Source organism: Aquarana catesbeiana, linkage group LG05 (genome assembly GCF_042186555.1).
Source record: "Aquarana catesbeiana isolate 2022-GZ linkage group LG05, ASM4218655v1, whole genome shotgun sequence".
Taxonomy (NCBI): Eukaryota; Metazoa; Chordata; class Amphibia; order Anura; family Ranidae; genus Aquarana; species Aquarana catesbeiana.
This window is the reverse complement of record NC_133328.1, coordinates 297111339-297128841: the sequence shown is the minus strand read 5'-3', so window position 1 is coordinate 297128841 and position 17503 is coordinate 297111339. Positions and strand designations below refer to the sequence as shown.

Genomic DNA, 17503 nt, shown 5'->3' with positions numbered 1-17503 from the left:
ATACAAATCTACAGGTAACATCTAGGTTCACTATTTAACCCATGTATGAAGGTCAGACCCTTTGTTATTGCAATCCTAATTGGAGATATGGTAGAATCCCTCCACACATCATCCGATGATATCAAGGCAGAGGGCAACACAAGGTCCCAGAGTTCAATCAATAGTTAGGCTTGTACTCCTTTAAAAGTAACAAGGTACTGATAAAAAGATTGGCAGGTAAAAGTTCAATTGATCTAATCAGTAGACGTCCATTGGAGCAAAAAATAAAAGTCAGTATAGCAGACAGGTGGCGAATCCACAAAAATGGCAATAAGAATTCAATGCATAGATCAATATTGTAAAGTATCTACGTCCTTAATAATACCATGTGCTGAATATACTGAGTACAGATTCAGCAAAAAAAACGACACAGCCGTGTCAGACACCCTGTCCGTACAAGCTCAATCCAGTTGGCTTATTGATACACACAGCTGAGTTCAACAAGTCCACAGAAGCAGTGGAGGAAACCCAGGTAGGGAGTCCATCCACTCGGGGTATGTTAATGGCCCCCTATTCGACTGGATGCTAACTCTAGAAGCTTTTCAGATCTCCCTTGGTAGTCATGTACCGGAAAGATGGCTTCATCTGTTACAAAGCTCTGAATTTTAGTAAGTATCACATAGGTGCTAACGTCTCTCTGCACTGCCTGCTGTAGTGGTCTGCACTGTTCTGGTTTCAAGTCAGCTAAAAGATGTTTAGCAGTATGAAATGTCCAACTGCATGGTGTGGACAGGACCACGGGCATAAGGGGGCTTGTCACACTGACGCATTTCGTCCACCTATCGCGTGAGCTTCCTCACTTGGCTGCCCGGTCTTTTAAAGTCTAAATGGAGTCCCCATACTGAGGATAACCGGTGATGTCATTAGGACCAGGGCACACCTATTTCTTAACCCATTAAAGGGTCAGGTTTTGTGTGTAAGTGAGAACCAAAATATGGCCTCATCTTGTGGCTGTTAACAAAAAGGCACAATACCTTAGAATTAACTACCCAGTCATTCAGGATTGTTTAAAAGGCAAACAAACACACACACATTACCAGATATCATTTTCTAAAAAGCATGGGTGACAGTCATTAAACGGATTGAAATAAACCCACATGGGCAAAAGAAAAAGAGAATCTATGTCTCAGATTAAAGGCACATTTTATCTGTATAGGACAGGTTGAATATTAAAGTAGGGAATAGGTTCACTTATGGTAAAAAATTATCTCTAGTGATATAACTCATGGTACAGCCATAGGGTTATGGGGACAGAAACACCTGTACGCTTATTTTCATGCTTAACCCATTTAGGGTTAAAGTCCCCAGCCAGAATATCCTTTCCTTTTCCCTTTGGAGAAGAATTGTATTTTAATCTCCACTTCTATAAGATAATTTTAGGGCATAAAAGCCTTTTACCTTAAGGCTCGAGGTTGTCCTTTGTGGAACTGTGCGAAATGTTGGGCAATCGGTGTGTCATCATCACCACCCCGTATGCTTAACAGGTGTTCACTGATGTGGACTTTCAATGGCTGTTTGGTTTTCCCCACGTAAAATTTATGGCATCGGCACTCCAGTATAAAGAGCACCCGAGTCGTATTGCAATTTATAAACTGCTTGATCTGGTATGTTTTCTGTCGGTCTGCATCGGTGAACACACCTGTTCTATTGACAAATTTACAAATGTGGCATCTCCCACATGGAAATATTCCCTTCATCTGTGGAAGGCCAGTTAGCCAATTTTGGGGAGTGGATCTGGGAAATTCAAACCTCACCAGCTTGTCTGCCAGATTTCTTGCCCTCTTAGCCACCATTTGTGGCCTAGGACCCACAATACTGGCCACTTGAGGTGAGCGGGTGAGTATGTGCCAGTGCTTAGCGACTATGACCTGAACCTCCTCCCACTGTGTGCCAAAGGGCATGATGATTCTAACTGGGTTAGAGGATGGCTCCATATCACTATTCTTATTAATCATCAATATTTCTTCCCTTCTCTTTTGGGAGGCCCATTTTCTAAATTACCTTAAGATCCTGTGAGGATAATTTCATTCTCTGAACCTCTTGTAGAGTTCTTCTGCCTCTGCTCTGTAATCTATGTAATGAGTCTAAGGAGCAGTTCCGATGTAACCAAAGGAACTGCCCCGTTGGTATGCCCTTAATCAGGGACCTAGGGTGATGGCCTCTAAAACGAGTATTTGCCGCTGTTGCCTTCCTATAAGTTTTAGAAAGCAGTTGGTTGTTGTCGATGGTTAAGGAATGCTATCTGATGATGGTCATAGGTATATGTGAGGTAAATGTTCCTATTGTTCAAATTGAGCTCAGCCATTAAACTTTTAAGCATCTCAGCTATCCCCTGCCACAGCACCAGCACATCATTTATGTAAAAAAAGAAGGGGATATTTGCGCTAACCATTCAATATATACAAAAAATATGTGCACAAGTGATATAACTAAATAAAGCGTGATTAAATGCTGCACCTCTATAGGTCAAATACCAAAACCTAAAACCAATATTAAGAAAGAAAAAGATGCGCAAAGAAACCGCTACAAATAACAATAAATATTGATCTCCGTTCCCAATGGATGCCTGTTAAGGGGAAACATGTCGGGTGGATCATGAGACTGTGACATCACCACGCTGAACAGCTGACTGGTAGACACTGCGGCTGATTCAAACCTGCTTTTCTTACCTGCTTGAATTTATGGACTGTGTATGGTTTGTTTTTTAAATAAATACCTTTGCTGGAACATACTGCACCATGAAGCCCTCTTGTATTCCTCCTTACATGAGAATACCCAGATCCTGGCTTTTATGAGAGTGTCCTGGAGAGTGAAGTTTTGTCCTTGCTGATTCCTGGATAAACAGGTGGATTCCTCTCTGCTTTCAATCACTGTGAGTTCACCTGCTGGCAGGCTAATGCACAAGCGCTTCTGATCTCTATCATTTGTGATCCAACGGATCTGGTAAGCAGTTTGTATTTGCATTTTATGCTCCGTATTCCAGATGATTCAATTAAATATGTGTCCTGCTTTTCGAGATTACGTGAAGAACTTTTGCATCTCCTAAATTTGGAAGGATCATTTTGGGATATTCTGTTTTTGATAAATTCACTTTTGGTTTTATTCATCTATTTTTTATATCACATGGACTATTTGTTTTTTGATACACCACTCAATTTTTCATAATATCACGTTTTAAAGAATTTGTTCACATCATCTATGTACCTTAGCCAAAGTAGGGCATGGCCAAAATACATTTCAGAGCAATAGACCACCTCCTCCTCCCACCATCCCAGGTGGAGGCAGGTATTGGCAGGTGCCCATGGGGCACTCATCGATGTGCCACAAATTTGTTTGTAACTGGTTCGCATAAATTGAAAGTAGTTATTACCTAATGCAAACTGCAAAAGTTCAAGCAGGAACTCATTCTGAGTTCCCATGGAGGGAAAATTACTATCCAGAAAATGTGCTGTAGCTGCAAGGCCCCAGGAGTGGGGTATAGATGTATATAAAGATTCAACATCTATACCCGCCAACAGGACCCCAGGGGGCACATCAACCTGGGAAATTTTTTAAAGTACATCCCTAGTATCTTGAACATAAGAAGGTAGCGACATCACCATCTGTTTTAGGAGGGCATCAAGATATTTTCCTACATGTTTAAACGGACCCCGGATGGCTGAAATTATTGGTCTGCCCAGAGGGTTTCTGTAGAGATCCGTGCACCTTTGGAATGATATACAGTAGATGGTGGGTGTACTGTATTCAGTTACCCTCAGATAATCAAATTCTTTCTTGGTGATAAGGGCTACCTCCAGCGCTAAGTGTGGTTTGTAATTTAGCTCATCAACCAGGGCGGGAAAGGGGTTGGTAAAAAATCTTTCATATGTCAAATGGTCACCAAGTTATTGTCTAATCTCATTTTCATAGTAGTCTTCTGTGAGCAAGACAACATTTCCGCCCTTGTCACCCTTCTTGATGATTAAATTAGAGGCCTCTTTTAATTTCCTGAGGGCAAGCCATTCCCTAGGATCAAGGTTGTCATTTTCACTTTCCTGCCAAAGTTGGCTAGGTCCTCCTGTATAAGGTACAGAAAAACCCCTAGCCATCTATTTTTGTGGAAGGGGGACATTTTTGCGGATATAATCTGGAGATTTGCTTTTGTTTTCCATGGGTCACTAATAGTGGTTATCTCCTGTAGATCCTCCCCACCTACCTCATCAAAGGAGAGAGAAAAGAGCATCCAACGCCATGCATCTTTTTGCGTGCTCTCACTAGGACCAGCTTCAGGTTTTTAATGCACCAATCTCAGATAAACTTTTCTTAGGAAGAGATTTATCTATTTATTCATCCTTATAGGTTTCAAATTCATTTATCGAGCAAGTGGGAGAGAGGGACAGACCTCTCCGGAGTAACCTAATATGTCTATCTTTAAGCGTGAAATTGGATAGATTAATAATCTTCTTATCATCCAGGTCCTGTGGTACCTAATTCATATTAATTGTTAAGGAATCCACGGAGGTCATATTCATCTCCTCTGCTGGCTCCGTGTCCATGTCTTGTTGGTTTCTTCCTTGCCTTTTCTTCCCTTGCTTTTTCCCCCATTCCCCCTCCTGTGTCTACTCCTCCTCCTGTTACTTTTAAAATCCCCTTCACTGGAGACGTTATCTCCTGGAGTGGCATGTCTCCATCCTCCTCACTCTCTGATGAAATGGCTCTACCGCTAGATGAAGATCATGGCCAATGTTATGCTCATCTGGAGTTATTCCGAGTCAAATCAAATATTTCCCCAATTATGGCCTTGTCCCTTGCGCACAGAGATTTCTCCAGATTCTCTGAATCCTTTGATGATATTATGTACTGCAGATGATGATATAATTAAAGTCTTTGCAATTTTACAGTAGGGAACATTATTCTGAAAGTGTTCAATAATTTTTCAACACAATCTTTTCACAGATTGGTGAACCTCTGCCCATCATTACTTTTGAGACACTCTGGGTATAAAAAGAGCATCTTAGAGAGTCAATCATGTTAATGACCTCTTGCCAATTAACCTTATTAGTTGCAAAATGTTCTTCTGGCTCTTCCTTGTTGGTACCACTTTGCCAGATTTTTGTTGCCCTGTCCCAACTTTTTTGAGACGTGTTGAGCCATCAATTTCAAAATGACTTCTTTTTTTCTTAACCACTTCAATACTGGGCACTTTTACCCCCTTTGCTGCCCAGGCCAATTTTCAGCTTTCAGTGCTGTCATACTTTGAATGACAATTGCGCGATCATGCAACACTGTACCCAAACTAAATTGTTATCATTTTGTTTACATAACTAGAGCTTGGTTTTTTATTTTGTGCTAAATAAATGAAAAAAGACAGAACATTTTGAAAAAAAAAGTTTTTCTTAGTGTCAGTTATAAAAGTTTTCAAATAAGTAATTGTTCTTCACAAATTTTGGCCAAAATGTATTCTGCTACATTTCATTGGTGAAAACTAATTTCTTGAGGCCCAAAAATGTCAGGACAGTACAGATATCCCCCAAATGACCTCTTTTTGGAATGTTTAATGGAACGGTTTGGGACTTTGAGTGAGGCATGGGGCTGTGCCTCCATCCCGATTGCAAGAAAAAAAGGAGGGGGGTAAGGCCGGAGGCCAAGTGGGACTTTAAATGAGGCAGTAGACAGGTTGGAGTAAGATAAAAAATGTGTACAAGTTTATTGGTAAAAAATTCTGGGTATACAGCACATGTGAAGGGTTACGTGTGCATGCGCACAGACCATAGCCTACATGAATGCATGTGTAGACAAACAATCAACAAAAGTGTGTCTAACCATATATAACTGTAGCAAATATACACTGTACAATAAATACATAGATATATGCTGGGGAGCAGAAAACACATGGTGTAAAAGGCGAGTATGAAAAATAAAAAATAAAATAATAGGGTACATCAAAAAGTTGATCAATATCAGATCCCATTAAAAGCCCAGTGGCTGCATCCTTGGTGCCTGACGCGTTTCTGTGAATACACTTCTTCAGGGGCGGATGCTACAGGATTTCTGAAATTACAAAATGTGAAGCCATCAAAAAATGAATACAACCAGAAAGGACAATATGTCAATTTCTGGGTACTCACGGTATAGCCAGACTGTGGTACAGGGCAAGGACTGGACAAGGAATATGCTCTTTTTTCTTGCAATCGGGATGGAGGCACAGCCCCATGGTCTGTGCGCATGCACACGTAACCCTTCACATGTGCTGTATACCCAGAATTTTTTACCAATAAACTTGTACACATTTTTTATCTTACTCCAACCTGTCTACTGCCTCATTTAAAGTCCCACTTGGCCTCCGGCCTTTCCCCCCTCCTTTTTTTCTTTTTGGAATGTAGACAGTCCAAGGTATTTAGTAAGAGGCATGTCGAGTTTTTTGGAAAATAAATAAATAATTTAAAAAAGTTTACATACCAGTGCGGTACAGCATTATCATATAACTGGGGTGGTGGTGATCAAGTACGGGGAAAAAAAATTAAGAATTTATTTTCAAATTTTTTTTTTTATTTGTATTTCTTATATTATATTTGTTTTGTTTTTTTATGATTTTTTTTTTAACACACTTTGTCCAGAGCAATGTAATGTTACCATAGTATGCAAGCATGAATGAAATTGATTAATTTCGTTTGTTTTGTTGTGATTAGCTGTGATTGGCCACAGCCGATCACATGGCACAGATAGGCTGTGATTTGGCCCATTCTGCACCATGTGATCACTGTGACCAGTCACAGCTAGCAACACAATTGTACACAATGGATGAAAGGAATGGCTTGAAAGGAATCCATCCATTGTTTACAACTGTAATGTGATTTGTTGTGATTGGTTACAGCGATCACATAGTACCGGCAGCGGGCCGGTACAGTGATCAGTTATCATCTGTGTCCGGAGGATGAAGCCAGTGACAGATCGTATGACGTCCACCTGGATCGACCAGAGGCCCGTCCAGCCTTCAATTTTCTATAAGCTGGGTGGGAAGTGGTTAAAATGGTACATTTTCTCAGTTTAAACATTTGATGTGTCTTTTTTCTTTTCTATTTATGATATTTGCAAATCATTGCATTCTGTTGTTATGTTTTTTTCACACAGCATCTTAACTTTTTTGTAGTTGGTGTTGTTTGCAGAGCTGCATCATGTTGCACAAAAAATCAGCTTTGAAATCACACTGACAGTTAAGGCCATTGTTAAACTTAATATGATTTTTGACACTGCTGCTGGTAATGTTTTTTTTTTTTTTTTTTAGAGGACACCATCTTATACTGCACTGTAAGCTAAAAGGCATTTGGTTCAATGTCTTCATGCAGAACAACACTCACTTGAGCAATCCAATTTAGTATAATAGGCACAATTCACAGAGCTTTACCACGAAGATAAGGATCTTCATTTTCAGCAGTTTGATTGTAATTTCCAAAATTACATTTAACTCAGCTGAAAATAGCTGTCACTCTTTTAAACTAAAGATCCTGACCTTGGTATGTTAGCTCTGGGAACTGAGTCAAATGTCTCAATGTTAAAGCAGGTTTAACCACTTCAGCCCCGCAAGGGTTTACCCCCTTAATGACCATGCAATTTTTTGCGATACGGCACTGTGTCACTTTAACTGACAATTGTGCGGTTATGTGACATTGTACACAAACAAAATTTATGTCCTTTTTTTCCCACACATAGAGCTTTGTTTTGGTGTTATTTGATCACCTGTGCAGTTTTTTTTTTTTTGCGATATAAACAAAAATAGAAAGATCAGTTTAGGTCAATATGTATTCTACTTTTTTTTACCAAAAATATTGCAATAAGCTTATATTGATTGGTTTGCGCAAAAGTTTTAGCGTTTACAAAATAGGGGATATATTTATGGCATTTTTATTATAATTTTTTTTTTTACTAGTAACAGCGATGATCAGTGATTTTTAGCAGGACTGCAACATTGCGGAGGACAGATTGGACACTTTTGACACTTTTTTGGGACCAGTGACATTTATACAGCAATCAGTGCTAAAAATAGCCACTGATTACTGTATAAATGACACTGGCAGGGAAGAGTTTAACACTATGGGGCGATTAAGGGGTTAAGTGTTCCCTAGGGAGGTGTTTCTAACTGGGGGGGGAGTATACTGACTGGAGGAGGAGAGAGATCGCTGTTCCTGATCACTGGGAACAGCAGATCTCTCTCTCCTCCCCTGTCAGAATGGGATTCTGTGTGTTTACATTGACAAATTCCTGTTCTGGCTCGCTGTGGAGTGATCATGGGTGGCCGGCAGACATCGCAGCCACAAGTCATCGCCTAGGTCTATGCGTCGCGAGCGCACCTGCTATTGCTCTTAAAGCAGCTGACGTACACCTACACCAATTCGCACAGCTGTACCAACCTACCGCCGTATAATGACGGTGGCTGGTCGGCAAGGGGGTAACACAATTCTTAAACTGTGCTTGTGCTTGGATCTTTGCATTCTAGGAGGGTTCCCTGCTATTAATGTCTACTGGAGTTACTGAGTTTCACTAAAAAAAAAACAGGCCTGCTAGCCTTTGTAGAGCTAATTAATACAACATAAAGAGAATCTGTCATTATGCCTATTAAGGGGCAAATGACAGAGTCTCATGAAAGGACACCACCCTCCCGCTAATATTCACCAATGTCACATTAGCCTGCTGCTCCTTTGGATCCCTTTAGAAAATACCTGGTCCTTCTGGGTATGAGCGAGCGTTTGACCTCCTTCCCTTTTTTCTAGCATGCAGTTCTTGGGTCTAAATGGCCAATTGGAAAGCCTGAACACCGTTATGAGAGTAATATGAGAAAGCCAATAATTCTGTTTAATCGCCAACTCCATCCAATACAACAAGGTTTGAACTTAGTTTTTTTAGAGGAATAGAGTAGCAGGAGGTGCAGGGAAATGTAGTATCTGTGTGTGTGGGAGGGATGAAGGGTTGTTTTTATTAACCACTTAACCTCCGTAAGGTTTTACCCTCTTCATGGCCAGGGCATCTTTTGCTATTCAGCACTGTGCAATAACGCAGTCATTCAAAACTGTACACAAAATTATACTCCTATAATTGTTTTCATGCAAATAGAGCTTTCTTTTGGTAGTAATTAATCACCACTGGGTTTTGTTTTTTTTGCTATATAAATGAAAAGATTATAAACCGTTTTGAAAAAAAAAACAATATTTTCTACTTTGTTATAAAAAATATCCAATAACATCAAATTTCTTTATAAATTTAGGCCAAAATGTAGTCTGCCACATGTATTTGGTAAAAAAAAAAAAAAAGAAAAATCCCAAAAAGTGTATATTAACCACTTGAGCCCCGGACCATTATGCTGCCTAAGGACCAGAGGTCTTTTTCCAATTTGGCACTGCGTCGCTTTAACTGCTAATTGCGCGGTTATGCAATGCTGTACCCAAACGAAATTTGCGTCCTTTTCTTCCCACAAATAGAGCTTTCTTTTGATGGTATTTGATCACTTCTGCAGTTTTTATTTTTTGCGCTATAAACGGAAAAAGACCGAAAATTTTGAAAAAAAATGATATTTTCTACTTTTTGTTATAAAAAAAATCCAATAAACTCAATTTTAGTCATACATTTAGGCCAAAATGTATTCGGCCACATGTCTTTGGTAAAAAAAATGTCAATAAGCGTATATTTATTGGTTTGCGCAAAAGTTATAGCGTCTACAAACTAGGGTACATTTTCTGGAATTTACACAGCTTTTAGTTTATGACTGCCTATGTCATTTCTTGAGGTGCTAAAATGGCAGGGCAGTACAAAACCCCCCCAAATGACCCCATTTTGGAAAGTAGACACCCCAAGGAAATTGCTGATAGGCATGTTGAACCCATTGAATATTTATTTTTTTTGTCCCAAGTGATTGAATAATGACAAAAAAAAAAAAAAAAAAAAATATTTACAAAAAGTTGTCACTAAATGATATATTGCTCACACAGGCCATGGGCCTATGTGGAATTGCACCCCAAAATATATTCAGCTACTTCTCCTGAGTACGGGGATACCACATGTGTGGGACTTTTTGGGAGCCTAGCCGCGTATGGGACCCCGAAAACCAATCACCGCCTTCAGGATTTCTAAGGGTGTAACTTTTTGATTTCACTCTTCACTGCCTATCACAGTTTCGGAGGCCATGGAATGCCCAGGTGGCACAACCCCCCCCCAAATGACCCCATTTTGGAAAGTAGACACCCCAAGCTATTTGCTGAGAGGCATATTGAGTCCATGGAATATTTTATATTTTGACACAAGTTGCGGGAAAGTGACACTTTTTTTTTTTTTTTTTTTTTTTTGCACAAAGTTGTCACTAAATGATATATTGCTCACACAGGCCATGGGCCTATGTGGAATTGCACCCCAAAATACATTTAGCTGCTTCTCCTGAGTATGGGGATACCACATGTGTGGGACTTTTTGGGAGCCTAGCCGCGTACGGGGCCCCGAAAACCAATCACCGCCTTCAGCGTTTTTAAGGGCGTGAATTTTTGATTTTACTCTTCACTGCCTAACACCGTTTCGGAGGCCATGGAATGCCCAGGTGGCACAAACCCCCCCCAAATGACCCCATTTTGGAAAGTAGACACCCCAAGCTATTTGCTGAGAGGCATGGTGAGTATTTTGCAGCTCTCATTTGTTTTTGAAAATGAAGAAAGACAAGAAAAAACTTTTTTTTTTTTTCTTTTTTCAAATTTCAAAACTTTGTGACAAAAAGTGAGGTCTGCAAAATACTCACTATACCTCTCAGCAAATAGCTTGGGGTGTCTACTTTCCAAAATGGGGTCATTTGGGGGGGTTTTGTGCCACCTGGGCATTCCATGGCCTCCGAAACTGTGATAGGCAGTGAAGAGTGAAATCAAAAATTCACGCCCCTTAGAAAGCCTGAAGGCGGTGCTTGGTTTTCGGGGTCCCGTACACGGCTAGGCTCCCAAAAAGTCTCACACATATGGTATCCCCGTACTCAGGAGAAGCAGCAGAATGTATTTTGGGGTGTAATTTCACATATTCCCATGGCATGTTTGAGCAATATATCATTTAGTGACAACTTTGTGCAAAAAAAAAAAAAAAAAAAAAAAAATTTGTCTCTTTCCCGCAACTTGTGTCGCAATATAAAATATTCCATGGACTCGACATGCCTCTCAGCAAATAGCTTGGGGTGTCTACTTTCCAAAATGGGGTCATTTGGGGGGGTTTTGAACTGTCCTGGCATTTTATGCACAACATTTAGAAGCTTATGTCACACATCACCCACTCTTCTAACCACTTGAAGACAAAGCCCTTTCTGACACTTATTTTTTACATGAAAAAGTTTTTTTTTTTTTGCAAGAAAATTACTTTGAACCCCCAAACATTATATATTTTTTTAAAGCAAATGCCCTACAGATTAAAATGGTGGGTGTTTCATTTTTTTTTTTCACACAGTATTTGCGCAGCGATTTTTCAAACGCATTTTTTGGGGAAAAAACACACTTTTTTAAATTTTAATGCACTAAAACACACTATATTGCCCAAATGTTTGATGAAATAAAAAAGATGATCTTAGACCGAGTACATGGATACCAAACATGACATGCTTTACAATTGCGCACAAACGTGCAGTGGCAACAAAATAAATACATTTTTAAAAGCCTTTAAAAGCCTTTACAGGTTACCACTTTAGATCTACAGAGGAGGTCTACTGCAAAAATTACTGCCCTCGATCTGACCTTCGCGGCGATACCTCACATGCATGGTGCAATTGCTGTTTACGTTTGACGACAGACCGCCGCTTGCGTTCGCCTTAGCGCAAGAGCAGGGGGCGACAGGGGTGCTTTTTTTTTTTTTTTTTTTTTTCTTTATTATTTTTTTGCTTTTTTATCTTATTTTTAAACTGTTCCTTTCATTTTTTTTTTTTTTAAATCATTTTTATTGTTATCTCGGGGAATGTAAATATCCCCTATGATAGCAATAGGTAGTGACAGGTACTCTTTTTTGAAAAAATTGGGGTCTATTAGACCCTAGATCTCTCCTCTGCCCTCAAAGCATCTGACCACACCAAGATCGGTGTGATAAAATGCTTCCCCAATTTCCCAATGGCGCTATTTACATCCGGCGAAATCTAAGTCATAAAATGCTCGTAGCTTCCGGTTTCTTAGGCCATAGAGATGTTTGGAGCCACTCTTGTCTCTGATCAGCTCTATGGTCAGCTGGCTGAATCACCGGCTGCATTCTCAGGTTCCCTGTTGAGACAGGAGAGCCAGAGAAAAACACGGAAGACGGTGGGGGGGGGGGGGGCATTCCCTCCCACGGGTTGTAAAGGCAGTCTAGAGGCTAATTAGCCGCTAGGATTGCTTTTACATGAAAGCCGACCGCTGGCTGAAAAGAATGATACCAAGATGATACCTAAACCTGCAGGCATCATTCTGGTATAACCACTCAAAGTTGTGAATGGCGTACCTGAAGACAAAAAAATGGTTAACAATAAAGCACAGTAAACAATAAAGTATAAATAATTACATACCTGAAAAACAAACATGATAAAACATAATAACAATAACAATAACAATAACAATAACAATAAAACACTGCAGAATAGAATACAGTAAAAAAAGAGCAGAACAATAGAGAGAGAGAATAGAGAGAGAGAACAATAAAACGACAACTATTTTTTTTTATTTTATATATATTTTTTTTTTTTTTACACTTTTTTTGTAACTAACTTTTATAACTGTAACCGGTTCCAGGTTCGGGTCTCTCAAAATGCGATGGCATCTTGGGAGACCCTGTGAAAGTGTGCCTAGTCTGTGCAATGCTGTACCCTACGCTAATACTCAACTAGTGTATGGTAGCGTTCAAAACATTCACCAATGCAAAGACCAGGATTGTCAGGACAGAAGGGACAATAATAGCGGGTGTCACGCCTATATCCGCGTTTGCTGCAGACACAACATCTTTTTGGGGGGGGTTCGTTGGGTAGGGGTACTCGGGAGCACATAAAAATGCCTCTCATGCAGCCGACTGCATTTCGTTGGGGGATGTGAATGGGGGAAGTACGGGCGCTGCAGAAGTGGTGGGTTCCCAATTAGGATTGGCGAATGCAGCAGGAAGGGCACTATGGGCACGACGGGCCTGTGTTTGTCTTTTTGGTGGCAGCGGGACACTACTTGTGCTTGTCACCTCACCAGCTTGAACTGCACTTATGGGACTCGCCACGTCACCAAGTGTTACTGCAGTGCTGGTTTGACTACGACCGGGGTGTACTAGGCCGCTGGTGCTTGCCAGTTCAATAAAAAGCTTCCAAAAAAACTGTTAGCGATCGCAGGGATCAGGCCTGACTCTGCAAACGCTGCAGTTATGCGTTTAGTGTTTTGTAAGTGACAGTGATCGATCGATACTGCACTTGGGTGGGCTGGACTGGGCCGGGCGGAGGGGCAAAACGCAGGTGCTAGCAGGTATCTGGGTTGATCCCGCTAACACTGCGTTTTTGGGAACCCTAAACTGCTGGGGACGCTAGTATAGATCTGATCTGATCGGATCAGATATTGATCCGTTCAGATACTATACCACTAAAGGAGGCGTATGCTGCGTGCGTGGGTGTTAGTGGTACTGGCGCTAACCTGACGCTGCCTGGGGCCGGTGCTTGCTAGTTCACCAAAATGCTACCAAAAAAACTGTTAGCGATCGCAGGGATCAGGCCTGACTCTGCGAACGCTGCAGTTATGCGTTAAGTGTTTTGTAAGTGACAGTGATCGATCGATACTGCACTTGGGTGGGATGGGCTGGGCCGGGCGGAGGGGCACAACGCAGGTGCTAGCAGGTATCTGGGCTGATCCCGCTAACACTGCGTTTTTGGGAACCCTAAACTGCTGGGGACGCTAGTATAGATCTGATCGGATCAGATATTGATCCGATCAGATACTATACCACTAAGGGAGGTGTACGGTGCGTGCATGGGTGTTAGCGGTACTGGCGCTAACCTGACGCTGCCTGGTGCTTGCTTGCCAGTTCACCAAAATGCTACCAAAAAAACTGTTAGCGATCGCAGGGATCAGGCCTGACTCTGTGAACGCTGCAGTTATGCGTTTAGTGTTTTGTAAGTGACAGTGATCGATCGATACTGCACTTGGGTGGGCTGGGCGGAGGGGCAAAACGCAGGTGCTAGCGGGTATCTGGGCTGATCCCGCTAACACTGTGTTTTTGGGAACCCTAAACTGCTGGGGACGCTAGTATAGATCTGATCAGATCAGATATTGATCCGATCAGATACTATACCACTAAGGGAGGCGCATGCTGCGTGCGTGGGTGTTAGCGGTACTGGCGCTAATCTGACGCTGCCTGGGGCGACGCATATCACCGCCGGGCGATCAGGGGGCTAAACCTTTATTAGGTAATAAACGGCGGGTGCCCTGACACTATAAAAAATAAACGAACTATCCTGCGTCACCCGTAACGGTTATACGGTGATCAGTGGTGAAAGGGTTAACTAGGGGGCAATCAAGGGGTTAAAACATTTATTAGGTAGTATATGGGGGTCCCTGTCACTATAAAACGCTGACGGCGAACCTAAATATTTACCTCACTAACTAGCGTCACCAGCGACACTAATACAGCGATCAGAAAAATGATCGCTTAGCAACACTGGTGACAGGGGGTGATCAAGGGGTTAAAACTTTATTAGGGGGGGTTAGGGGGGTACCCTAGACCTAAAGGGGGGTGATACTCACTGTCCCAACACTGTAACTGTCACAAACTGACACTATGCAGTAATCAGAAAAAAAAAAAAAAAAAAAAAAAAAAAACCTGCTGGTGTCAGTTTGTGACAGGGGGGGGGGGTGATTGGGGGGGGATCGGGGGGCGATCGGGGGGGGGATCGGGGTGTTTTGTATGCCTGGCATGTTCTACTGTGTGTGTGTGTGTTGTGCACTCACATTGATGTCTTCTCCCCTCGGCGCTGGAACGGAAAATACCGAGCCGAGGGGAGATGACATCATTTCCTTTGCTGCTGTTTAGCATACAGCAGCAAAGGAGTGTTCCCATTGGCCGGCGGCGATCGCGAGGGGGGGGCCACGAACGGATGGCCTCCCCCTCATCTCGGATCGCCGGGGAACAGAACGGGACCGCTTCGGGCACCGGGGGGGGGTCCGATCGGACCCCCCACCCGCGAGAGGCAAATCACGTACATGTACGTGATTTTGCCTGCCCGTGCCGCCTTGCCGACGTAAATCGGCGTTAGGCGGTCCTTAAGTGGTTAATTGGTTTGTGTACAAGATATAGCATCTACAAACTATGGTATATGCGATTTGAAAAGGTCTATCTCATTTCTTGAGACCCTAAAATGCCAGGACAGGACTGTCTCTGCCGTCATTCACCGATGCTGCTTCCAGGTGTGCTCATCTGTGATCCAGCACTACACCCTGTGTCCAAGCTGACCATTTGCCTCACTGTCTCTGACATGTTGTTTCATGTAGATAATGGAGGTGGAAATCCCAAGTAATACTTTTTTGTAAAATGGCAGGCAATCCAGAACATTCATAAAATCAGCTACTGCTACTGCACTCTTCTGGATCCTGAGAGGAACCCACCAGTTGACAGCCAAATAGGCAGTGATGTAAATACCAAAAGAACACTCCTCTTCTGCTGTGAAGATAACAGAAGATTCAGTATCCAGTGCATAACATTTATTTAAAATATAGTTAAAAATATAAATAAAATATATTTTAATATATTTTATATACAGTATAAATAAATATCGCTATAGCATATAGTTGAAATCCGATCCCCTAACCTATTATTTTTTTTAATTCTAGCATGGCTTCCACACTGTCGCAAAAGAAAACAGAACCCAAAAAAAGAAAAGTTGGGGATGAAGGAAAATGGTTCAAGGAAAATCGGACAGATAACTAATTTTTTGTCAAGCAAATACTAAGGCAGTTTTCAAAGACTATACATTGAAAAGACATTATATGCAAAAACATGCTGCCAATTTCAAGGCGCATCAAGGAAAGTGCCATAAGGAAAACGTAGGTTCCTTTATCAAAAACAGTGTCAAATATCGCACTACTTTTGTGTTACCCTCTTTTATTTTTATAATTAAAAATGTTACAAAAAAATTGAGTTTTATTACTCAGATAGGTACATTATGTATATCATTGCCTGTTAACTTGTAATCTGCCTTACTTTTTCTGCTCATCGGCTATCTTTACTGTTAGGGCTCATGCACGCTGCAGCTCAAAGAAGCTGCTCCTATGGGCTTTTGAGCTTTTTGATCTCTTATTTTTTCTGCCTGGAAACTCCCCTCCATGTTAGCCAATGTGTCCATGCACACTATGGCTTTTTCAGGAGTTTACAGGCATATGCTATTACAGGCATAAAACAACCCCCACCAAACTTGCGTTTTTGAGAGGAGCTTTCTAGCAGAAAAGACACCTAAGTGCCCAAAAATTTGCGGAAAAGGGCGAAAGAGCATGAAAAAATCATGAAAAAGCTCACAGAAGCTAGAAAACACACAAAAAGATAGGAAAAATTAGCTGAGGGGAGGATTTGTGAATAATAGAAAAAAAAAACACTTTTGCTGCGTACACATGGTTGGAATTTCCGACAACAAATGTTCGATGTGAGCTTGTTGTCGTAAATTCCGACCGTGTGTAGGCTCCATTGGACATTTGTTGTCAGAATTTCTGACAACAAAAATTTGAGAGCCGGTTCTCAAATTTTACGACAACAAAATCTGTTGTCGAAAATTCCGATTGTGTGTACACAATTCCAACGCACGAAATTCCACGCATGCTTGGAATCGAGCAGAAGAGCCTCACTGGCTATTGAACTTCATTTTTCTCGGCTCGTCGTATGAGTTGTACGACACCGCGTTCTTGATGTTCAGAATTTCCGACAACATTTGTGCGACCGTGTGTATGCAAGACAAGTTTGAGCCAACTTCCGTGGGAAAAAAATCCAGGATTTTGTTGTCAGAATGTCCTATCGTGTGTACGCAGCATAATGCTCAAATAAGCTCAAAGACGCTCAATAAAAACATTTTACAGTACCCAATAAAGGACAAGCTTCTTCAAGCTGAAATAAAAGCCAGAATGCCTGTAAAAGCAGATTTTTTTTTAACTGCAGGGTGCATGATCCCTTAGTGTATTTTATGTGTGGCTCAAGTCCATTCTTCTTCCATTGCGACCAAGGAAGGTAAAAAATTTGGACACTTCTGTACTAAGGCCAATTAGCTGACCCATGTGTTTTTGGAGTGTGGAAGATAACCAGAGAAACTCATGCGAGCACAGGCAGAACATGCAAAAAGAAAAATATAGCAAGCCCTCATCCTGAAATAAATTATATAAAAAAAAAAAAAACTAAAAAGAAAAACAAAATGAATTCAATGCGTCTTATGTGCTGGCACTTGGGCTAATGAAAAATAAATACTGTATATATGTCAGAATAAATTGTTGGATTCTTTCATATTTCTAGA

General features: G+C 41.3%; 1 protein-coding gene across 1 annotated transcript in view; it reads left to right on the top strand.

The window, feature by feature from the left end:
• PTPN3 (protein tyrosine phosphatase non-receptor type 3) overlaps nt 1-16059 on the top strand; it is a 366738-nt gene extending 350679 nt beyond the window's left edge. Inside the window, exon 27 of the mRNA XM_073630792.1 lies at nt 15843-16059. Coding sequence (XP_073486893.1) covers nt 15843-15902 — 60 coding nt within the window. The 3' untranslated portion in view covers nt 15903-16059. The remainder of the gene's footprint in view (nt 1-15842) is intronic.
• Nucleotides 16060-17503: the final 1444 nt, after the last annotated feature.